The sequence below is a fragment of the Pithys albifrons genome, chromosome 6 (genome assembly GCF_047495875.1).
Source record: "Pithys albifrons albifrons isolate INPA30051 chromosome 6, PitAlb_v1, whole genome shotgun sequence".
Taxonomy (NCBI): domain Eukaryota; kingdom Metazoa; phylum Chordata; class Aves; order Passeriformes; family Thamnophilidae; genus Pithys; species Pithys albifrons.
Window position 1 is genome coordinate 35700932 of NC_092463.1, and position 21282 is coordinate 35722213.

At 42.2% G+C, this 21282-nt stretch overlaps 1 protein-coding gene across 2 annotated transcripts in view; it reads left to right on the plus strand.

Annotated features, from left to right (window-relative positions):
- The window catches only part of SMOC1 (SPARC related modular calcium binding 1), a 130483-nt gene that overhangs the window by 84778 nt on the left and 24423 nt on the right, over window positions 1-21282 (plus strand). For both annotated transcript variants that reach the window (XM_071558196.1, XM_071558197.1), the window contains exons 7-9: window positions 1020-1100; window positions 17729-17921; window positions 18825-18907. In XM_071558196.1, the coding sequence (XP_071414297.1) occupies window positions 1020-1100; window positions 17729-17921; window positions 18825-18907 (357 nt within the window). The remainder of the gene's footprint in view (window positions 1-1019; window positions 1101-17728; window positions 17922-18824; window positions 18908-21282) is intronic.

Genomic DNA, 21282 nt, shown 5'->3' on the forward strand with positions numbered 1-21282 from the left:
AGAGGAGGTGCTCTAAGCACTTTTTCCCACAAATTTGTTTGGATGTCTTGGTTAATGCATCAGACATGCTTTTCTAACCAGAACTTGTTTCTTTAATAGGCTTTCTTTCAAGTCTTTCCAGAAATATCTTCATGTCTCTGCCTATTTATTTTGGATTTTGTTGTTGCTTGTTTCAGGGAACTGACTGTGGCCAGCTCTTGGGCTGTTAGAGCAATATTGAAGGTCTGGATTGACTTTTTAAAATACAGGTTTCATAAGTAGTTTCAGGAGAAACAAAGTCTACTATAGCACACAATGTAACCTTTGAGATCTCTAAGTCTTGAGGAAAAAGGCTTTAGACTTGGGAATTTAGGAAGTAAAAGGTAGAGGGAGTTTAAAAAAAAAAGTTTTGCCAGTGGAGAGGTGCGCTCTGGAATGGGAAGATAATGAGATAACCTTGTGAAAGATTTAGAAATGGTTTTTTGTAAGAGGTAGAAGACTTCACCTGGGGATGAACCTGTCTCTACAAAGATGATGGATCAGTTAAGGCATGATTGTAGCCAACATTCTATGAAGACAGACTGAAAGAGCTGTGCTTGTCAAGCTTGGAGAAGAGAAGGCTCTGAGGAGACCTTATACCACCTTCCAGTCCCTGAAGTCGGCCTACAGGAATGCTGGAGACAGACTTTTTATGAGGGCATGTAGTCACAGGACAAGAGCTCATGACTTTAAACTGACAGAGGGTGGGCTTGGATTAGGTATAGGGAAGAAATTCTTTACTGTGAATGTGGTGAGGCAGTGAAATAGGTTGCCCAGAGAATTTATGGATGACCCATCCCATTATTTGTTCAAAACTGGGTTAAATGGGCCTTGGAGCAACCTGCTCTAGTGGAAGGTGTCCCTGCCCATTGCAGGGGAGTAGGAACTAAATGATCTTTAAGGTCTCTTCCAACACAAGCCATTATCTGATTCTGAGTAACAACCATGTGAATTTACTAGTTTCTGTAGTTTCTCTAAGGCTGTTGTTTTTTCTCTTTCAGAAATCACAGCACCAACCCTTTGGATTAAGCACTTGGTCATCAAAGATTCCAAATTGAACAGCTCCAGTATAAGGAATTCAGGTGATGTTCCATCTAAAATAAAAGGTTTCTTTTAACTAGTCTGCAGTTCCTCACCCTCTGTTCTTGTTTCATTCTTTCTTCATTGTAGCTGTTATGCTGCTTGTGGAACTTGAAGTCTGTCTATAAAATAATTTCAGATACCATCCTTTTCTGTGTCCAGAGGGCCATAGTCAATGTGTGATGTGGGGTGGCTTTTTCCACCAAGCATAACTGGGGAATCTCTAATTTCTTGATCTGTTAAGTCATTCTAGCCATCTGTCATCTTTATTCTGTTTGCTGTTCAGCATGGATATACAAGCTGATGCATTTGGTTCAAAGATCTGGGCTGTGACTTTGATTTAAGTAGTTGCAAAGATATACAAAGGGGCTTCTTTTCTAGCAAATTCAAGATTCTTCTCTGCAGGGGGTATTTTTTGATTGGATTATTTCACAGCTGAAAGTATGTTACTTATGTCTGGGCCCAAGAAAATGTTGAGATTACTTTCTGGCTAATGAAGTGGATGAGGGAAAACCCAAGCCTAAAAAACAGCAAAGAAGAGATCCTGAACATGTGTGGGAAAAGGGAAAGCAGGAAGATGTCAAGTGAGGATGTAAAACTTGGGATTGGAGATGAGAGTGAAACGGTGCTGTTAAAATCACAAGAAACTGCAGAATCTGAAGAGAAGCCATGGCTTTACTTAAAGTTTGAAAAGGAGATGCTGCTCTTACACATATTTTATGAAACAAATATGCCTAGAAATGCTGCTGGGAATAATTCCAGTTGCTTGAACAGATGAATTGTGATACCTTGAAGTTCTTCATTGCCTGGTATTTCTGGATTAGCTAGAGAGCATCCATGACAGTTCCTTTAACCTTCCTGTGCCACTTCCCAGCAGCAGGATGAAATTGGTGCTAGGCTTGGTGAAATTCTCTTGCTGCAGAGTGGAGAAGATCCCTTAGCAGAAGTACATCCATCATTGCCCAGGCCACAGTTTTAACAAGACTCTAGTGCCTCACCTCCCAAATGATTTTTAGCAGGGTGATTGGTGTAGGATCTGCCATTGGGAATCACCCAGAAGCTTCAGGTGATGTACAAGTGTCAGCATCCTTCTGTAAGGTTGTTTTTCAGGGGAAAGCAAATGCAGCTTCTGTTTTGTGAGCTACTGGCACAACCGGCGGCTCAAAAGCACAATTGACAGTGACAGTTTAATATGAAAATCCTGTGTAATGGGTCCTACCTATTTTGGAGACTGACTTTCCTTCTAGTGCAGCAAACCTGGTAGCTGCAATGGAAAGAAGAGCTGGTGCTAAAAGGTTATAGAGAAAATTGAGAGCAGAAGACTCTCTTACTGGAGAACCTGTCTCCCACCCTTTCTTGGCCCAACAGAGCCAAAGTAGGGTGCCTTTCATGAGTGTTTAGTCAGGAAGCTGCCTGATGTGATCTGGAATTTCGTCCACAGGAGAGTTCCTTTTGTGAGTTTACGTTTGTCCACTTTTTTCAGTTGTTTCTGATGTCAATTCTGTTATTCAAATAAAACTATTGTGGATGTGTGCTACAAATGAAAAATAAATGATCTTCCGGAAAATTCAGGGGTTCTGTGAGAGGTGGTTTATACAGCCAGCTAAAAGGACATGTGGTTCATCTGACTCAGCCTTACTGATTGCCCTGACACTCATTTGCTGTAGGGTCTCATTAGGAGACTGGGTTGGCAATTACTATGCCCAAGTTTCCACGCTGGACCATCCAAATACACAACCATCTCAGTTTCTTGCAAATTATTGATATTAAGAAATGCTGCCTAGGGCTATGGCTTAGCTGCCATTCAGCATGGACTACTTAGGTCTGTTTCTTTCAGCTAATAAAGCCTTGGTCCCTTGTGTGGTATCTCATTCTTTTCATCCCTTGCTATGTATCTTAAAAGACAATGTAGGGTAGGTTGGTAAGAACGGGGAGGGGGGGGGGGGGGAAGTGTAATTATCATTTAGAGTCAAGTTTCTTCCAATGTCTTCAAGTCTGTCTTGGCTGTAGATACTGAAACAACTGTCATGAGATGGGCATGCAAAGCTGGGGGATGTTTTTAATTGCTTTTGGCCCTTGTCAACTTGAAATATTAATGCTTAGCGAATTTCTGATTTTTCATTTATTTTTAAATGGTTAAAATAAGTTTTACTAGCACAAGATTTGGATTTTTGGGTTTGGCATTGCCTCAGCTATATTGCCTGTCTGAGCTTACACTTACAGTCTTGAAGCAGATATAGCCTGGTATCCTCTTGCAGCAGTTTATTGGGATCACTGAAACTGGAGGTGAGAAAAGACCTAGTAGGTCATCTAATCTACTGCTTTAGGCCTAGTGAATGTTTATACTGTACAAAGAGCAGCATTTTCTAGTGTAGCATATATGCCTAGATAATAAAGATTTTACTTCTTCCCACAGGAAGCTGCTCTGCTCTCTGAACTCAATTTCAGGTTTTTTCTTTTTCTACTATTCAGCCTAACTCTTTTACTTCCTAGTCCTTGAACTTGTATAGGGAAATGCTTAACCCTGACCTCTCTTCTCCCTGCCCTTGTTAAATGGCATTGTCTGTTGCAGAGAAGTCCAGAGAGCACCTGTTCTGCTCTCTAATCAGCACTTAACATTTGTCAGGTTGGAAATCAAGTACCATCACTGTATCAGCCATGAGGAGAATTTAAGAATTGCTATATGGAGTGAAATAGACTCTTTAGTTTGCTGTCATTGTCTCTCGTCAATGTTAGATGAGCCACCCACCACACAGCTGAACATTGCAGAGCTGGTGAGTGTCCCATGTTGCATATGCAGCCTGTATCTCATAAGAGCTGCACTTGAAATCTGAGTGTTCCACCTTCTGTTCTGTGTTGACGAACAAAAGAGGTTCTCCTGAAACTGATCTCTTTTTTTTTTTTTTGAGCATTTACCTTTTGCTTGGCATGTGTAAATCCTAATTAAGCTAGGGATCAGGAAAAGCAGAATGACTCTAGCTTGGTGATTAGAGCACTTGGCTAAGAATCTGTACGTGTCCAGTGAGTTTTTCTACTCACTAAAGCAGCATTGCTAGGAGGGATTGCTAGTGCTGTTACCCCAGCTCACCTTAAAGAATAAAATGACAACTAGATCCTTTTCTCAGTCGGGTTAGATGTAGGTTCAAATCTTCTCAGCCAGAGGCAGAAACGAAAATATGAACATATGGACTGTTGAACCACAGAAAAGTTGGTTTTTTACACTTACATCATCTCTATGACTCCTAAAAGCCCCAAAGACAGTTTTTGTTCTGGGGCAAGTGAAAGGCCTAGATCAACACAATATTACTGTAGTAAGATGGCAAAAACATGTTTTGTTTGTTGTTTTGAATTGTTTTTCCTCTTTCCCAAACATGTACATCCACATACGCATACACATGGATACCCTAAGCTAACTAAGCCAGTCATTTGGCACTGCTCTCTGTGATGTCCCGTTTTAACACTGCCAGAACAGAAGGTGGTACCAAGGAGACTCTTGCAATGGCCATTTTCTAATCAGCATGGCTGGGAACTGTCTTTTCATTCTATTAATTCCTCTTTTACTGTTTCAGCACCCCCAATCTCTTCCAGCCTGCAACAGTCCAAATGTTTTTTCTTTTGTTTTTTTTTTTTTTTTACAGCTCTTGATCTGGAGAAACACTTGATAATATTTCCCACTTTCAAGAAAGCTAATGGCTTCTTGTTTAGGAGCACCCCTTGTCCACTGAGGAATCCAGGGGTTTTCCTCACTTCCATAGTTGGGTTATCTCCAAATTCATTTGTGTTACTTAGTGATTTAGTTTTAGTTAGCAAGAGTTTCCAGTCTGTATCCAGCTTACCATGACAACCTTTAAGAAAACCACAGAGTGATGTAATGAGCCCATGCATGGAAAAATAAACAGCTTTTGAGAAACCAGCAGTAGCAGCCTCAAGTAAATACTCTGCAGTCACTGGGGTTTTGAAAATGACGTTATTTGAAAGAAAGAATGAGTAATATATTAAGGTTAGCAGCTGAAGACAGGTTTGTGTGTGCTGTGCCTAGTTTAAAGAGAAAAGAAAAAAGACCCATATCTGTTTATTTCAAAATCTTGTGCAATGAATGGAGGCCAATTCCATGTGGTCTATTCCGTTCAGCTTTTGGCACCCAAGCATTATGCAGGAATCTCATGATGGCATTCCAGTGATAGTACTTTCTCCTGTCTGAAGCTCTCAATGGACAGAATATAACTGTGAATGAGCTTTGAAAACACTAATGAAGAATGGTGGTATTCCCATTTCTTTTTCTTAATTGAGTCCACTTGGAGTCCAAACTTAAGGGCAAGGGCTTTTCAAAGAGGAAAAAACTCCTGAAAACAGCATGTTCTGTGTATACCCTGCCATCCACCCCAAAAGGAGGCTCTGTTTTCTTGCATGCAGTTTGTCTCCAGAGATCTGCACAGTGAGATGAGATGTGATTGTATCAAGTGTACTAACAGGACCTGGGTTCTCTGGTTTGTGTTCCTTTAAGATTTTTTCCCCACTTGCAGGATAAAAGGCAAAAAAAGCACCCATGGACACCCCAAAACCCCCTCTCTCTAATACTCAACTAGGACCATTTTGCTTCATGCCTTTCATAATGATTAGGGTTAGTGATTGCTCCTAGGACGAATATACTCATGGGTATGTTGCCTTAGCCATATGGAGGCTTTGTAGAGTCCCATACATTAAAAAGAAGTCTGCTTCAGACTATATTGAGTATCAGTGTAGTTCCTCTTGAGTCAGGTGAGACCAACATAGGATATATACATACAGAGCATGCTGATAGAGCATATATGTGCATACATATAGAGCATGCTGATTTGCCCTGGAAAAGGAATATGGCAGTTTTGGTGGGATACCCCAAGAATAACCAAGTTTGGACAAAAGTTTAATTTGTTATTAAATCTTCCCTTTTCAGAAGTAAGCATAAAACCAAGGAGTTTGAACAGCTATATTACTTTTCAGAATGTGGAGACATTGCACCTATGTGGAGACATTTGCATCTATTTGTGTTTAATGTATAGTCATTTGAATTTGGAACAAATTTCCTCATGCCTTGAAAATAAGGAGAACACTGCAGAAAATAAGGAGCCACAGGTAGATGCAGATGGCTCTTGAAAAGCAAAGCAGTATTTTGAATGGGGGCAGTTTCTCACCTGTCTTTATCCAATCTTCTCAGCCTTATTGCTTAGCTCTCTTGTCCTACTCTTGGTGTGCAGCACTCTCCACCTTGTTATTTGAAGACATGAGGCCATGGACTTCTGCTTCTCCTGTTGTTTTTCTCCTGCTTTCTGCTACTACTAAACAAGTTGTGTTACTTCCAAACTTACTGTCTCTCCATGCTAGTTGTGTTAATGTTACAGTCCAAATGTCTAATAGAGGATTGCAGGCTCTTTCCCGAAATCTGTGGCTGGCTAATGTTAATCAGGATACCAAGTGGAGGAGTTGGCTGTCACTTTAGCAGGAAAGCAGGTTAGTTTAAAAAGGCATAATTGCAGGTTAGTTTAAAAAGGCCTAATTGTGCTTTAGCAACATCTGAATAAGATGTTATGGCAGAATTTGAATTGGAAAATTTTGTTGTCTGTGAATGACATTCTAATGCTGACTGCAGTCCTCCTAGATAAACATTTTGATGCTTCTGTCTCCTCTGGGCATAACACTTGGGATGAGTAAGTGGCTTTTGAATTTATTCATAGCTGAAGAGGAAAAATGTGTCAGTGATGGTGTCAAGAAAAAGAGCTCATGGGAGGCAACCAGAGTGTCAGAAAGCTTTTGCCTTTTCTTCTGTCCTCTTTTAATGTGTCCTGTCTGGCTCTTGTCCTGCATATTGAGTCTGAGCCACCCAACAGGGTGCTCGGACCTGTCAAAACTCTTGGGCTAAAAATCTATGACTTCATTGTGCCACCTGCCACAACTGTTTATTTTCAGACCTTTGTATTAGTCCTCCCACCCCTTCTTTTTGTGAGGGTTTGTTTTGGTTAGGTTTTAAATTAATTTTAATTTAGATTCTGGCTTGATACCAAAATGAAGCAATCTCAACAGAAGCTCCTGTTGTGTATGAAATGAAAACTTACTAATTCCATTACATTTTCACAACAAATACCTAAGCTCTTACCTGCTGAGTTTCTGCTTCCTTGCAAGCCAAAATGTGATGTTTCTTTCTTACTTTTTGTCCCGCCTTTCTCTTTGGCTTTGTCTGTGGTTTGGGCATCCCTTCTTGTCTTCGCTGTTGCTTGGGAGGCCTCTGTCTTTCTCCCTCCTGGAAGTTCTGAGAGATAAGATATGTGTGATGCCTAAGTGTGATTCTCCCACTGTCTCAGTGTGACAGGTGTGTGTGGGGAAGAAGGGAAGTATGTAGAGAAGAACAGAGGCGGGGGAATGGAAGAGTCTAGGGCCAGGACCCTTCCCAGACAGCCAGCAAACAAAGTCATAAATAACATGCCATTGGGGACCAGTTAATCTGCTCTATGAAAAGGTGCAAAGTATACAAGTGGGGAAAATAACATTTTATAATAATCGGCATGCAACCATAGGTGTTAAACCATATGCAGCTAGGCAAATAAATGAAGCTCCCCCTGAGTGCTATGCAATAAATCATTCCCAAAGAATTCAGTCATTCCCCCCCTCCTTATCCCCCAAAGAAAGAAAACAGATTACTTTAGACATGGAGTCATAACTGCTACTCTGCAGCTGCCAGTTAAGGCAAGTGGATGGGGAGCAGTAGGAAAGGGGCAAAGATATATAAGAAGCTGGAGTAAAAGGGGAAATAAATAACAATCTTGCATTTAAAACCAGTGAGGATTTGGTCGAGAAGGGAAAGGAAATAAGGTCCAGCACCAGACATTACCTGGACATAGAGGGACAAACTGAGTGTGGTGAACTTTGTGAAGTTTATTTTGGTTTGTAGCAGAAGCTGGTTCATATTGAAGGGGCTGCATTGATTTCCTGAAGTAATTCTGTAGGAGCTCCTTGCTCTATGTAATAGAAGCATCCAGCGCAGGCTTGTTTGTGGATCTGCACCTCCTTTTGAACATAGGTTGATGCCTGCAGATAGGCTGCACATACTGACACACCTTCATGCCTCTCTTGAAATGTTCCCATCAACTTTACAACATTTTTGAGGTACCACTGTTAAGGAGGAGATGTTTCAAAGTAACTGTCATTACTAACTCCTAGATAACCTCTGGAAAAAGTTTAGACCTAGGCTTCTCCTAAGAGCAAAAGCCCTGGTGGGGTTTGCAAGTCATTTGCAAGGAGACAACTGAAGGGGGAAAAAAAAAAGGTTCAGAACACAGATCAGTGTATCCATAGGAGTGTCTGCTGCCCCTAACTTTGTCCAAGAAGGCCATGAATATTGCCTAGTATAGCATAAGGCTGTGAAGGAGTGGAGCTGGGTTCCAGAACTTTGGAGAACTTTACTCATCCCATGAAGGTGTCTTTTGGTGCCAGGCTTAGGGTGAAGAGGTTTCCAGTTTGGTGGGTCTTGGAAATGGAGTGAGTAGGTAAGGGAAATGTGTGAGGCTTTGCAGGAATATCAGTAGGGTTTGTGGAGAAGCAGCATGGGAAAATGTCAGAGTCATCTAGGTTGGAAAAGACTCTTAAGATAAAGACTGACCATTAGCCCAGCACTGCAAGTGCACCATTAAACTATGTCCCTAATTGTCACAGCTATATATATCTTAAATGCTCCAGGGATAGTGACTCAACCACTTACAGGACAGCCTGTTCCAATGCTTGACAACCCTTTTGATGAAGAAATTTTTTTCTAGTAATCCAATCTGAACCTTCCCTGGCACAACTTGAGGCTGTTTCCTTTCATCTTCTCACTTGAAACATGGAAAAAGAGGTCAACAGCCACCTTACTACAGCATCTTTGTATATTGACTGTGTCCTCTTTCAAACCGATGTCATCAGAGCTATGAACTGTGTTGCTAGAGTTCTGTGTATATTTTGGGGAGGGAAGGGGAACCCTCATGTTCCCCTTCTCTTGGTGGTCATCTCATTTTTGCATGTTGCCAGACCACCACAATAAGGAAGTGGTCAGTGGGAGCATGGGAGTACATTTTGTGCTGCCGTTCAGAGATGGGTAAAGCGCGTGCTTTTCAGGCTGTGGAAATGTTGTGTAAGTGGCTGGAAAGATGTCTTTGTAGAAGATCCCAAGGGTTGTCTCTAAAGAGGAAAGAAGGATGGGCAGGGAACCCACCTCCAGAGTCAAACAAAGAGATAGGAATGTGTTTAAAAAGCAAGATAGCATTTATTGTCCTGGAACCCTGGAGGGAAAAAGAGGTGTTAAAGCGGCCGACCTTACTCTGGGTGAATGGAATGGCATTTCTCTGGTTTCAGTAGTTATAATGCAAGGAAGTCTGTGGTCCTGCTGTTGCCATCAGTTTCCCACCTCACCTTAGGTTCACTGAACAGGCTCTAACAGCACAAAGCTGCAGCTTCTCTCTGGAGCTCAGACCTCAGAGTGCATGGACTCCTGTAGATGGAGGGACTATTGACTGTATAAGGCTGCAATTCAGAAAAATGCTACTGGGAACATTATCTTAAGCTGTAGTATCACTTTGTAGTACTTCCCTCACCTTTTAATCCACAGCATGGAAGAGGGCCATATCCATCTCATGACACTGACAAAGTAGGATTTCATCATGGCTTGTGTCTGAATTCTGTGTTTCCATGAACTTCCAAAGCCTGAATATTCTGCCCAGAGACAGCTGACTCAAGCTAAATAGCCAGAAGTGAATCAATTGTCAGAGGCAATTCCCTCTGCCTCCTTGTAAAGTGCTAAATATTACCAGAAAAACGTTGATCTGTCACTCCATGAAAAGGCCCATCACACTATAAACCTCTCTCTCTCTTGCCTTCTTTTACTCACCAGTAGTAGCATGAAAAAAGAACGTTCCTGTAGTTTGGAAGACCAGTCTGAACTGCTTCTTACCTGACTGTGACAGTTTTCAAAAGCTTTCTATTTGATGTCCTATAATTGCACACTTACTATACTGTAAAAATAGTGTGCTTGTATACTTCAGCCAGCAGAGGTAGGCAAGTTCTCCAATAATTGCTGTGCTAGTTGTTCCAAGCACAATTAAAAACAGGTGTGGAAGTGAAAATAGTTTCCCAGTAATGCTAAGGCTGCAGTGAAAACACCTATTGCTTCTCATTTTATTGAACAGCATTTCTCAGTGTGGAAAGAGTGCAGTGGAAAAGGAGCAGAGGGAAAATAAATGTGCTCAGAGACAGGTAGCTTATCTCAAAGCTAGGTATGCCACAAGCTAGCAGTGCTTAGAAATGACGTGAAATGGAAAAGATGTATTGGGAAAGAAAAAATACAGACTCCTGAGTAATTTTGTCTCAAAATGACAAGGGCAGTATCTGAGGTTGAAAGCTTTTCTACTGCTGAGGAACCATCCTGATGCCAAGAACTGCAGAGGCTGCATTTTGATGCCAAACTTTCTCTCCTCACACTGAGGAAACTTTTCATTGTGAAGGTACTGCACAGCTACATCTGTCATATGGAATATAGAAGCCAGGTGGGATTAGACCTCAAAATCTGGAAACTTAAACCAGATCAAATATCTTCAAGGTTTTAGTCCATGTTAGCAAAGAAGTTAAGAAGTTGGCCTGTGTGAGGAGAGTGGAAAAAACATGAAGAGATCATGTAGGTTTTCTCACCATTTTAACCCAGGGCCACATGAAGTTAGTAGCAGCTCTGACATGTGTAACCTGTTCCTGATGTGGCAACAGAGATCCTACTGCTTCTTCCAGTTAGTGAACAGTTAATCACCAAGATTTTTTTATATCAAACCTAAATCTCCTTTCTCCAAGTGAGCTGTGTGCTACTTGAACTACCCATGGGGGGAAAAAAGAATGATCTATGAGTATCTTTTTATTTTTTTTAAAGAACAGCTTTTATGTCTCAGAAGACTGAATGTCATCCCTAGACTAAACAAATTGAATTCTTTTGGCCTTTTCTCATAGATCGTTTCCTAGACCTTTGCCTGTTCCCTTTGCTCCCTCCTGCCCTTTTGCCAAATGGTCTGCCTCTCCCTCAAAGTACAATGCCCAGAGCTTGTACACAGACTGATTTAAAAGCTCACCAGTCTTTAGCGCCCCTTTCCTATGTGAAACCCTTATCACGAGATCCCATAGCTAGATTTACCTGTTTTGACTTCTTTTTGTTGTTGTTTGCAATGTCACAAAGTTGCAGTCTCTTTTTGTTGTCTTCCTAAGCTTCTGACCAATTTTTTCCAGGTCTTGCTGTTTCACCTCTCTCTGCACTGGGATTTCTCCTTGGTGGTTGTTACAGTTCGTGTTTGTAAGTTGTGATCACACTGATTCAAAACCATTTACCAAGGTGACACTGAATTCTTTCCTGAAGTTCAGTCTGTAAATTGGATGCTCTGTTCCACTAGACAAATCGGTCACTTAATTTGATACAAGTCTTATGATAGCTTTCAAAACTGGACAACTGTTTCAGAACTTTAGATACCTCTTGTCTTGGAGAACATACTTTTCTTAACCTGTGGTATTAGACCACTATCTCATAGTAATTGTATACAGTCTGCATTTTCCTTCTGTGCCTGTGGGAATGACACAACTTATGCTGCAATGAACTAGAATTTAATCAGAGCTCTGTTTAATGCATTGTGTATGAACATGAAAATATTTGTAGTTTTTTCCCTAGGATTATGTACTATAGCCGTAAAAAATGCATTGTTCTCTTTCTGCCATCCTTCAACTAGTCTGACTACAGCACTAGGAGGGCTAGGACTGTGTGACTGACTGCTTGAGGGATGGGATGTTAGAATTATTCCAAGGCTTGCCTTCAAGGCAATTGAGTTAGAATTGCAAGGACCTGTAGCTTTCAAATGACAAGTTTCAAGATGCACGCGTGTGGATCTTTATTCCTGTGTGGATTGGAAACTCTGTGGAGCAAACTTCTTTCTTAGCTGGGCAGCACCCAATGCCCACAGGTTCTGCTAAGTGAGCACAAGTTGAGCATCAGGAAGTCCCTTGCTAAATTTGCTTTACATTTGCCCTGAGACAGTGTTTCCTTCAGTCAGTCCTTATTTCAGGCTAGAGGATAGATATTGAATAGGTTTCTCATCATGTAACACTGGTGAGAATGCAAGGCAGCTTTATCTCCTCCAGCAGGAGGAAAATGGCAGGGGAAGGATGTGTTCCTGGATAGCTGAAGTTTAATGAGCCACTTGGAATAATGCATTTTTACAAAATTATAACCCACGTGTAAAACCTTTGCATTGTACTTGTTCAGCACTGGAACGTGTAGTAACATCTGCTTCCTCTGTAGCCTATGCCTTGAGAAATGAAACTGAGTGAATAGCAAGGTAAAGCAAAGACTGCTGAACTGGTACAATGTGAGAGCACCTGCAAGGTTTGTTTTTCTTTCTACCTTTGCATTAGCTAGAATACTCTGGAGGGACCACGATTCCAGACAGAACAGGGTGGAGTGGGTATCAGCACCGATGACTAACAGAGGTGTGGAGAGATTTATGCTATCCCATGAGCCGTATTTGCTCAGCTGTTATTGTGCTCCTAGTAAACACAGAAGGAGTTGTTTCTCTTCCTCCACCCACAGCCTTGCTCAGGGGACAGGCAGCTAGTGCCTCTTCACTGTATTGCTTTGCTAGTCTTGCTAGCACTTGTGCATGGGCATACTCAAGGCTTTTCTCTTTCCCCTCTGAGGTGGAAAGGATGCAGATTTGGGCTGCTGGTACAACCTGTGCTGAACTTCCTTTGTGGAATGAGGCTGTGCTTTCTGCCTGCAGCTTTTGTTTGTTCTGTACTGGGATGAGCACCTGTTCTCCTGGAGTGGACTGGGATCTTGTTCAGGCTAGAGCTTCCTTATATAGTGTAAAAGCACCTTTAAGCTGGTGTACATGCTATGATAAAATAACCAATTCAAGGCTCCTGTTCTCTGCCACAGCTGTGTAAAGATGCTAAGTAAAAATGAGAAATCAACCTTGTCTGAATTAAGCTCCCCTGGGAGACAGGCAAATGCTTTTTTCTCACTGAGAGGAAAACTGAGGCACAAAGACACTTAGTCCACATGTTTGGGTTGGCACAGGATGTCAGTCGGAAATTGGCACTACATATCCGTGCTCTTGCCATTTGTTCCGTACTGCACTAATTACTCACTAAGGGGAAGTTTGGGAATTGAACAAAAAAATTTGGGGGAGATATGTTCTGGTGGTTTTTTTTTAAATGGTATTTTGAAGTCAGGTCCCTGTTGCAGCACTAACAATGGGGATTGGTCAAGAATCCTTCAGTAAAAGACCTTTTCCCTGTGATGACTGGTTGTTCACTAAAACTGAAGCTTTTTTGTGGGAACTCCATGGGAAAAGTTTTTCTAGTCCAGACAGAATTTTTGGTCAAAAGAAATGAAAGAGAAGGAAATCTGCCCTGCCTGGCATGGCCTATAGCTTTGGGGTTAGGCTATTCACATAGGTTCATTGGAGCTGGGCAGAAGCACAGAGGGAGGTTAGACCTGCTCTTTTGCTCAGTTTGTAGGAAGAAATCCTGTCTCGTAAGGGGGTGGGGATCTTTCCAAGGTAGCTGGTTTTGGTGTCACAGCCTCTCTCTTCTTTTAACAAAAAAGAAGTGTAGGTGCAGAAGAGCAGTACTCCAGAAATAATCTGCTGTGGTTGTATGGCAGATCTTCCTTATGGCCCACCCTAATCATCCACAGCAATCCTCACAGCCATGGCGAATGATGCTTGGTCCTTTGGCTCCGATAGCAATGAGAGTTATGTGTCAAGAGAGCAGCTGGAGGAGGCTGCCTCATCCCTGGAGCAGCATGTTGGCTGCATCTAGCCCTGTATGCTGAGCATGAGAACTGTTAAGCACAAGCCTTTCGCTGGATGCTGCTAGACACCCTCTCTTCTCAGCTTTGTAAGGTAGAGCGAACACTCCATCTCTTTAATAACTGCGTAGTTTATTAGACAGTCAGATGAGTCCCTTGCCTCATCCATCACTTTTATTTTTGTTGTGCACACACTAGATATATGTTTGAATGTGTGTACTTAAGGGACAAGGAATGAGAGACCTTTTTATTAATCTGACCATGTATTTCTCAGAAGGACATTTCTAGGGGAAAATTGTTGGAGAAATAATGTGCAACTGCAGATGTCCAAGCCCTGTTTTTCTGCAATAGCTCATGGCTTCAGAGGCACTACTTTAAAAATATGTTTTAATGAGTGTTGGAAGCAGCCAAGAGTAAGAAGGAATAAACAGCATTTTAGAGCTGAGCAGTTAAGGTAAAATGGATATTTCTGCCAGTGATTCTCTTCTTTGTATGTGTGCATATATTCCCTACTTTTTCTTTTTTTTTTTCTTTTTTTTGGTTTTGCTGTCATTGGATTTTTTTGTAATCTACATTTGCTGTCTCATGAAGGTTTTACACCCCAGCAATAGCAAGTTGGCAAATGTTACTTGGTTTCTTTGCTGATGGTTGTCTTAAGTCAAAGCAGAGATGGCAGAAAACAGCAGAATGTGACAGCGCCTTTAAAAGAAAGGAATAAATAGATACAATATATTTTATTCAAGAAAGACAGTCCCACTTGCTGTCTTAAATGTTCTTTCTCTAAATGTTTAGTTTAGGGAAAGAAGAAAAACCTTTCTTTATCTTTCTGTGCCTGCAACTCCCATTAACAGGGAATAGGCTTTTAAGTACCCTGCATGTATAATAAATACATGCTATTTTCTAAGATGGCAGACTAATTTTATACCTGGCATTAAATTTTCTAGCTTGGCCATAGGCTTTCACTGTTCTCCATGAACCTGGCCTTGGCAACAACAGCAAAGTTTCCAGTAAGCAGTTTGACTGGAACAGGCGGACTTCAGTGTCCTGGAGCTTAGACAGCATTTGATGGTCCCTTCATTACCCACGAGACCATCTTTCAGGGTGACAGTGCATGCAGTTCATGCCAAGTCCTATACAAGGGAAGCTGATGGTATGGATTTCCCAGCTGATTTTGCTGGCTTTTGAATACTCCAACTGTTAATACTCATGTTTATTTTTTTAAGGGAATTAAGTGCTGTTAGGGCGGTAGCATGGAGGAAAAAGCTTCTCCAGGGGCTAGTGCTAGTTAGTACATTCTGCTTATTAGACAGATGTCACTGAAGGAACTTTCCACAAGGCTGTTGTCAGAGTCAATGTGTTTGCTATTCTGATCTCACTCTAGCTTAGGGAAGGTATGGTGGATCTGGAAGGGGTTCAGAGAAGAACTATGTTAGCTGGAACTCTTCAGTAAAAGAGATGAAGTACAAATGTGTAATGCAGGGAGGAACTTTCATGGAAGCTGCTTCTAGATGTATACTAGAAATGAGAAAAGTGTGATCTCCCTGCTATTTCAATTGTGCTGCTGCCATTGCTAATGACAGAATTCTGGTGACAATGGCAGAGTTTGCATTATGATATCTATTTGATATCAACTGAACAAAGCCTATAAGATTTTTTTTCACTCAGTCTTTAAACACCCTTCAAACAGAAACAGCTACCAGTTAGTTATGTATTCTGGTAGTAAATGTCATGACTATTCAATTTCCACAAATTTCTGTTAATATGTGCAGAGAATTTTTTATGGCTTAGCACAAATGTGTGTGTAAGTATGTACATTTATTCAGTGTAATTGGCATACCTAACCACAAATATATGTAAAATAAGATACTAACTCTTTAAAGAAATTTCTTCTTCTTTTTTTCTTGATTTCACCAGAAGTGGCATATTTTTCTGTTCTGATAAACAAAGAAAAGTCACTTTTTTTTTCAGAGTAGTTGTACTGCTAATTTTGCAAGAGTCAAAGGCCTTGAGAAATCTTGGTTTGACTTTGTGCACTCAGGAAGCTTTGGTGATTTAGATAGAAAAATTCCTGGATTGTAGTTCTTTTTAGCAGAAGTTTTTTTCTTTTGCTTATAATATAAAGATGATAGGGCATTTTGCCCCTGTTGTTTTGCTTCCCCAAGCTGCATGAATGATTTGCCTCACCTGATGGCCAGGGTGTGAATTGCTGTTGGCAGACTGTGGGTAAGAGAGGGCCTCTTTGATGTAAGTGGTTTGTTAGAGAGCCTGCAAGCCTTTCACTCAATGACTTCTCTGTCCACATACAGCTTGAGAACAGTTGCGGGGCTTTTTTTTTTCAGATGTGAAATCTGTCAGCAAAGTGAAGTCAGCTTAAATATCAGCTGAGGCTTGAGCTCCCTTTCAGTTTTTGTTGACTTTATCCCTTCCTGCTCAAGTTTTTCTCTGCTTAAGTCAGACTTGCCGACACTTAAAAGTTTTTATTCTGTGTTTTGATTGTATGGGTTTGTGTGTGGCAAAGTTCAGGAGCCCTTCACATTCCCAGCCTCAACAGTGATGTAAAATGCTGAGGAGAGTTGAGACTATTTTGGGTTTCTGAGGTTCTTTCAGCTCTGCAGTTCAATTTCAACCAGTAAAAGTGCTTTTGGTACCCAAGAATGCTGTACTCAGGTGATGCTGAGCAGACCTGCTGGGGTTTTGTGTTGTACCTGCTGCTGCCAAGCTGTGGAATTCTAGCTGTAAATTGGCACCTCATCTGTTCCCCAAATACTACTCTCTATGCTGTAATTCACCACCAAAATATAAGATACAACTGATAGTGTACAGACAGGCAGGCAAAATAGAAGGAAACTGAGTGTATGTTAGTTGTGTGCTGAGCCAGACCTGGGAGCAGGATGCTGAGGTCATGCCATTTCTGCTGGCTGATGGTGCAAACATCTACAGATTTGGGATGAACCTGTGATGACGATTGAGAACTTCTGGCTGTTGAGCCAAATAGGTCTTAACATCCTGCAGATATTCTGTGCTTCTCTTTTGCCTTAAGTGGCTGGTCCATGTAAGAGTCAGCAGCCTGGTGCTCTTCATGCATCTGTCACTGCTCTACAGTTGAAGAGGTGACCTTAGGACCTTATGTGCCAGACTGCCTGCAGAAGCCACTTTGGGCTTTTTCTGTTCTTTGGTTTATGCCACCTCTGTACTCTGTTTTGGGTTTGATGATGTCTTTAGAAACAGCCCTTTCTGTGTAATAGGTTGTTAAGGGACAGCGTCTTACCTACCCCTCAGTAGGAAGCATTGTGGGGTGCCCTTTTGTTTCCAGGCTGGAGAGGTGATGGCAGTGTGGGTAGAAGGGACTATCCCATTCTGTTCCCTGTTGAGCTGTGTGCAGGTGCTGTCTGCACTGGAGAAGGAGGTACTAAAACATAACCTGCTCCGCTTGGGATCATCTTCTGGGAAATGCTTACCTCATGGCTGCAGTGATAGTAAATTATTGTTATTGGATAGTTCAGTTCCAAAATCCAAGTGACCAGGAAGTTTTTCCTGAGGTTTCTGACATGCTGGACACTCAGCAGTCAATGTCTATAATCCATAATCTTGTGTCACAGCTAAATGTAGGAGAAAGCTCTCAACCCAGAAGGCCCTAAGTTCCTGGGGATGTAGACATACTGGTGTTTGATGAGAAGGAAACAGACAAAAAGGGCTCCTGATGTGCAGGATACCCAGATCCTGCTTAGCTGAGGAAAGTGATCTTGATTTGGTTTCTTTTCTACTCCCTCCAACCGCCCCTCTGTCTTCCAGAGAAAGTTCACTCCTGTGACCAAGAAAGGCAGAGCGCCCTGGAGGAGGCCAGGCAGAACCCCCGCGAGGGTATCGTCATCCCTGAGTGTGCTCCTGGAGGACTCTACAAACCGGTGCAATGCCACCAGTCTACTGGGTACTGCTGGTGTGTCCTGGTGGACACAGGACGTCCCTTGCCTGGTACTTCCACTCGGTAAGAGCTATAGGCAGGCCTGGTAAGGTGCCTAGCTGGACAAGATAAGATATAAAAAACCCTATTTCAATATAAAATCAGTTCCTCGCTCTAGAGTAGTCAGCTCTGCACTGCCTTCCTTAGAGCTAGCAATGCCATATGTGATGTTCCCTGTTGAATGTTACAATGCAACTCCCTCTCCATAGGAGTTGGTGGATAGATACTACTGTCCTTACTTTTCTCTGCATTAAGTGTTCATGCAAAATAACCTTTTCTGCTTTGTGGCTTGCAGCTTTTCGGTGGTATCAGGAACTGGGGCTTTGCTCAAGCGTACAGATTATGGATATGAGCAGTGAAAAGACAAGTGGCTTTTTGCATTATCATCCAGTTTATAATTCCATGCTGTAGCCACTTGAATCCTGACCACTACAGTTTTAGAAGACTGCTTGATTGTGCACTGATAGATTTTAAGCAAGCAGTAGATTTTTTTTCAGTTGATCTGTATCTTAAAACTACCCAGATAATCTTTTCTCTCTTGGGGTTTGGGAAAAAATTGTGGGTCTTGCAAGCTGTAAAAACAGGCCAGTAGGAGCTGGGACCTAAACTTGCTAGATACAGTGATTCTGCAGAGCTGGACAGCTTTGAAGAAAATACCAGCCTATGCCCACAAGAATCAGAAGAGGGTGTTGTGTTCTTTGTGGGTTTTGGTTGGTAGCTGGTACTGGACTTCAAAGTACGTTCTTCTCTTTTCACTTCTGCTGCTGTTGCTGACTGTCTATAAACAAGCAGATGCTTGAGAATGGTATTTCTTCTGCAGGCTTATTGGTTTTCCCTCCAGTGAGCAGATAAGGCACAACCCATTGGTGACCATGTGATGACACTAAAGCTGTGCCACATAGTTCAGCTTCTGCTCTTCTTTTTCAGCTATGAGACTCCAGTGTGTGAAAGTGATGCCAGATCGAAGAGCACAGAGGTTGACGATCCATTCAAGGACAGAGAACTTCCAGGTCGGAGAAACAAGATCCCGTCTCTGCCTTCTTACCTTATCTCACTTTGGGACTCTGAAGAGGCCAAGAATATTGTTGAGAAGATAGAGGATTTTTCTCACAATGCATGCTTTACCATGGGGTTTATTCTATGTTGTTTTACCTCCAGTTTCAGCAGTGAACTGGAAAAGGCTGGGAGTGCCCTGGGGGACCTGTTTATTGCCTGTCTGCCCTTTGAAAACATGTCTGGGATCAGAATTTTCAGGAGATCCCCTGGGGGAACAATGATCTCAGCATTGAATGTTCTTTAAAATCTGACCAGGACAGGATCTGTGCCATTAGCAGGGTTTTTCAGCAGCCTCATGCCCCTTGAGTCACAAAAGAGGACACCACTGGCAATTGTTAGTGGACTGAGTTTGCTCACTGACACTGCATGGACAGAGGCAGGACAGCATTCCTGGTATAATAAGGTCCCTTAACTAATGATGGCTTCTCACTATGCTCTTATCCCTCTTTTTCTGCCTGGGATGTGCTTTATTTCCCATTGCTGCTTGTTTTATATTCTGCTTTTCCCTGACAAGCCACAATTTACTGTTTGGCCACCTTCTTTCTGCTGGGACCATATGCTGGGCATAGGTGTCTGTGCAGCTCTTAGAAATGCTATCCCACCTGTCTGTGCTCTAGTTTTTCCTTCCAGCTGCCTTTCTAATCAGCAGAGTGAGAGGGCCCTCACTGATGGGTCAACCATTGCTCCCTGAGTGGGGACTGCTTGAAAACAGAAGTTACAGCGTGTCCCTATCTGCTGTGAGGGAGTGGAGGAGACCAGTAACTCTGCAGAAGGAGCTGTTAGCTCTGGATCAGCTTCACTTTCTGCTGGTCCTCTCTGTGGCTTGCATAAAGTGAGTTGTTCCTGAGCAGGTTAGCAAAGGAAGAGAGATTTGTACCAGATCTGCCTTCTGTGTCTCCCAAGTCTCTTCCTGCTGGCTCTTGACCTTAGACCCCAGAGCTTTCTGCTTAGCAACTCTGTCCTCAGCAGAAATCTCTCCTGTGCAGCTCCTGATTTTCACAAGTCATAAAGAAATTTCTGTCTGCCTCCCTCTCACATTCAAAGGGAATTGACCAATTGGTTCAAGTATTACATTGGAGGATAGGGGGAGGGAGACCAGATAAATGATTACATTAAGGCTCATTTCCTTAGGAAATCACACTAAAATAGAATAACCTTACTTTCTTGATTCCCCATATCCTTCTCCCATTGCTTTCCTGCACTTTACTCCTGCCTCTACTGAACTCCTGTGTGAAAGTCCTTTGCTCTTGGGCTTTTTCTTTGAAACTCTTACTACTCATCTCAGGAAGATGGCATGGTTTAATTTTCCTTCTGCCTTCCCTTCTCTGCTGAAGCCAGACAAGGTGACAGGAACTGCTTGATGCAGAAGAGGACACAGGGTGTTCTGTAGCTTAATGGTCTGGTCACAGTATCAGACTCCAGTAGAATTGTCCTCTCAGCTCAAGCCACTTTTCTGTGCCTGAGTAAACTCTAAGCTCTGTGTTTGGCTGCATTGCTTGGCATGATTGTTACCCAGAGAAGTTTTAGATGTTTCAGCCCTGGAAGTGTTCAAGGCCAGGGTGGATGGGGCCTTAAGCAAGCTGCTCTAGTGAATGGCATCCCTGCCCATCCATGGGGGTTGTAACTAGATGATCTTTGAGGTCCCTTCCAACCCTAACCATTCTATGAGTCTATGATGATTCCTATCACCGAAAATACTCCTGTCTGTGGTGGGACGGGGAGATGGAGGATCTTATCCTGGTTTGTCTGCCTGAGAGATGCTGTGCTGCATGATCTTTTTACTCAGTCTTGAGGTTTGATTAATTGCTCTTGTCTGCAAAAATTCACTGGTGAGCCACAGCTGCAAGAAGGTGAGAGAATGTTGTGTTTGGGTTTTTTTCTGGCCTTATTTATTAGCAGGACTGAATTTTAAAAAAAATTGCTCATTTAATTTGAGGTTGATTGTTCCATTTGCATGCAGTTCGGTCAGGGGACCCCTTACTTTATTCTTCTTGTAGAGGTTTGCCTATTCTTTAGACACTCAGTGCTGCAGGCAGTGTGCTCCTTGGCCTGTGTGAAGAGACCCTGCAGACGCCAAGGTGAAGGAGACATAAGTTCAGATCTTTGGACACCTACACATACACTCTTCACAAACTGTCATGACTGTGGCCAGAAGAAAAAAAGAAAGAAGGAAAGAAAATGCTGTTTTTACGTAGCAAATGGCAAGCTGTTAATTCCTGCAGACAGCGAGATGCTGTGACCCTAAGGAGATTACTTCTAGCAAGTAGTTTTTCATCCTTTTCATTACCTCAACAAAAAGCTCCTTTAAGTGAGTGGTCTACTCTGGCTC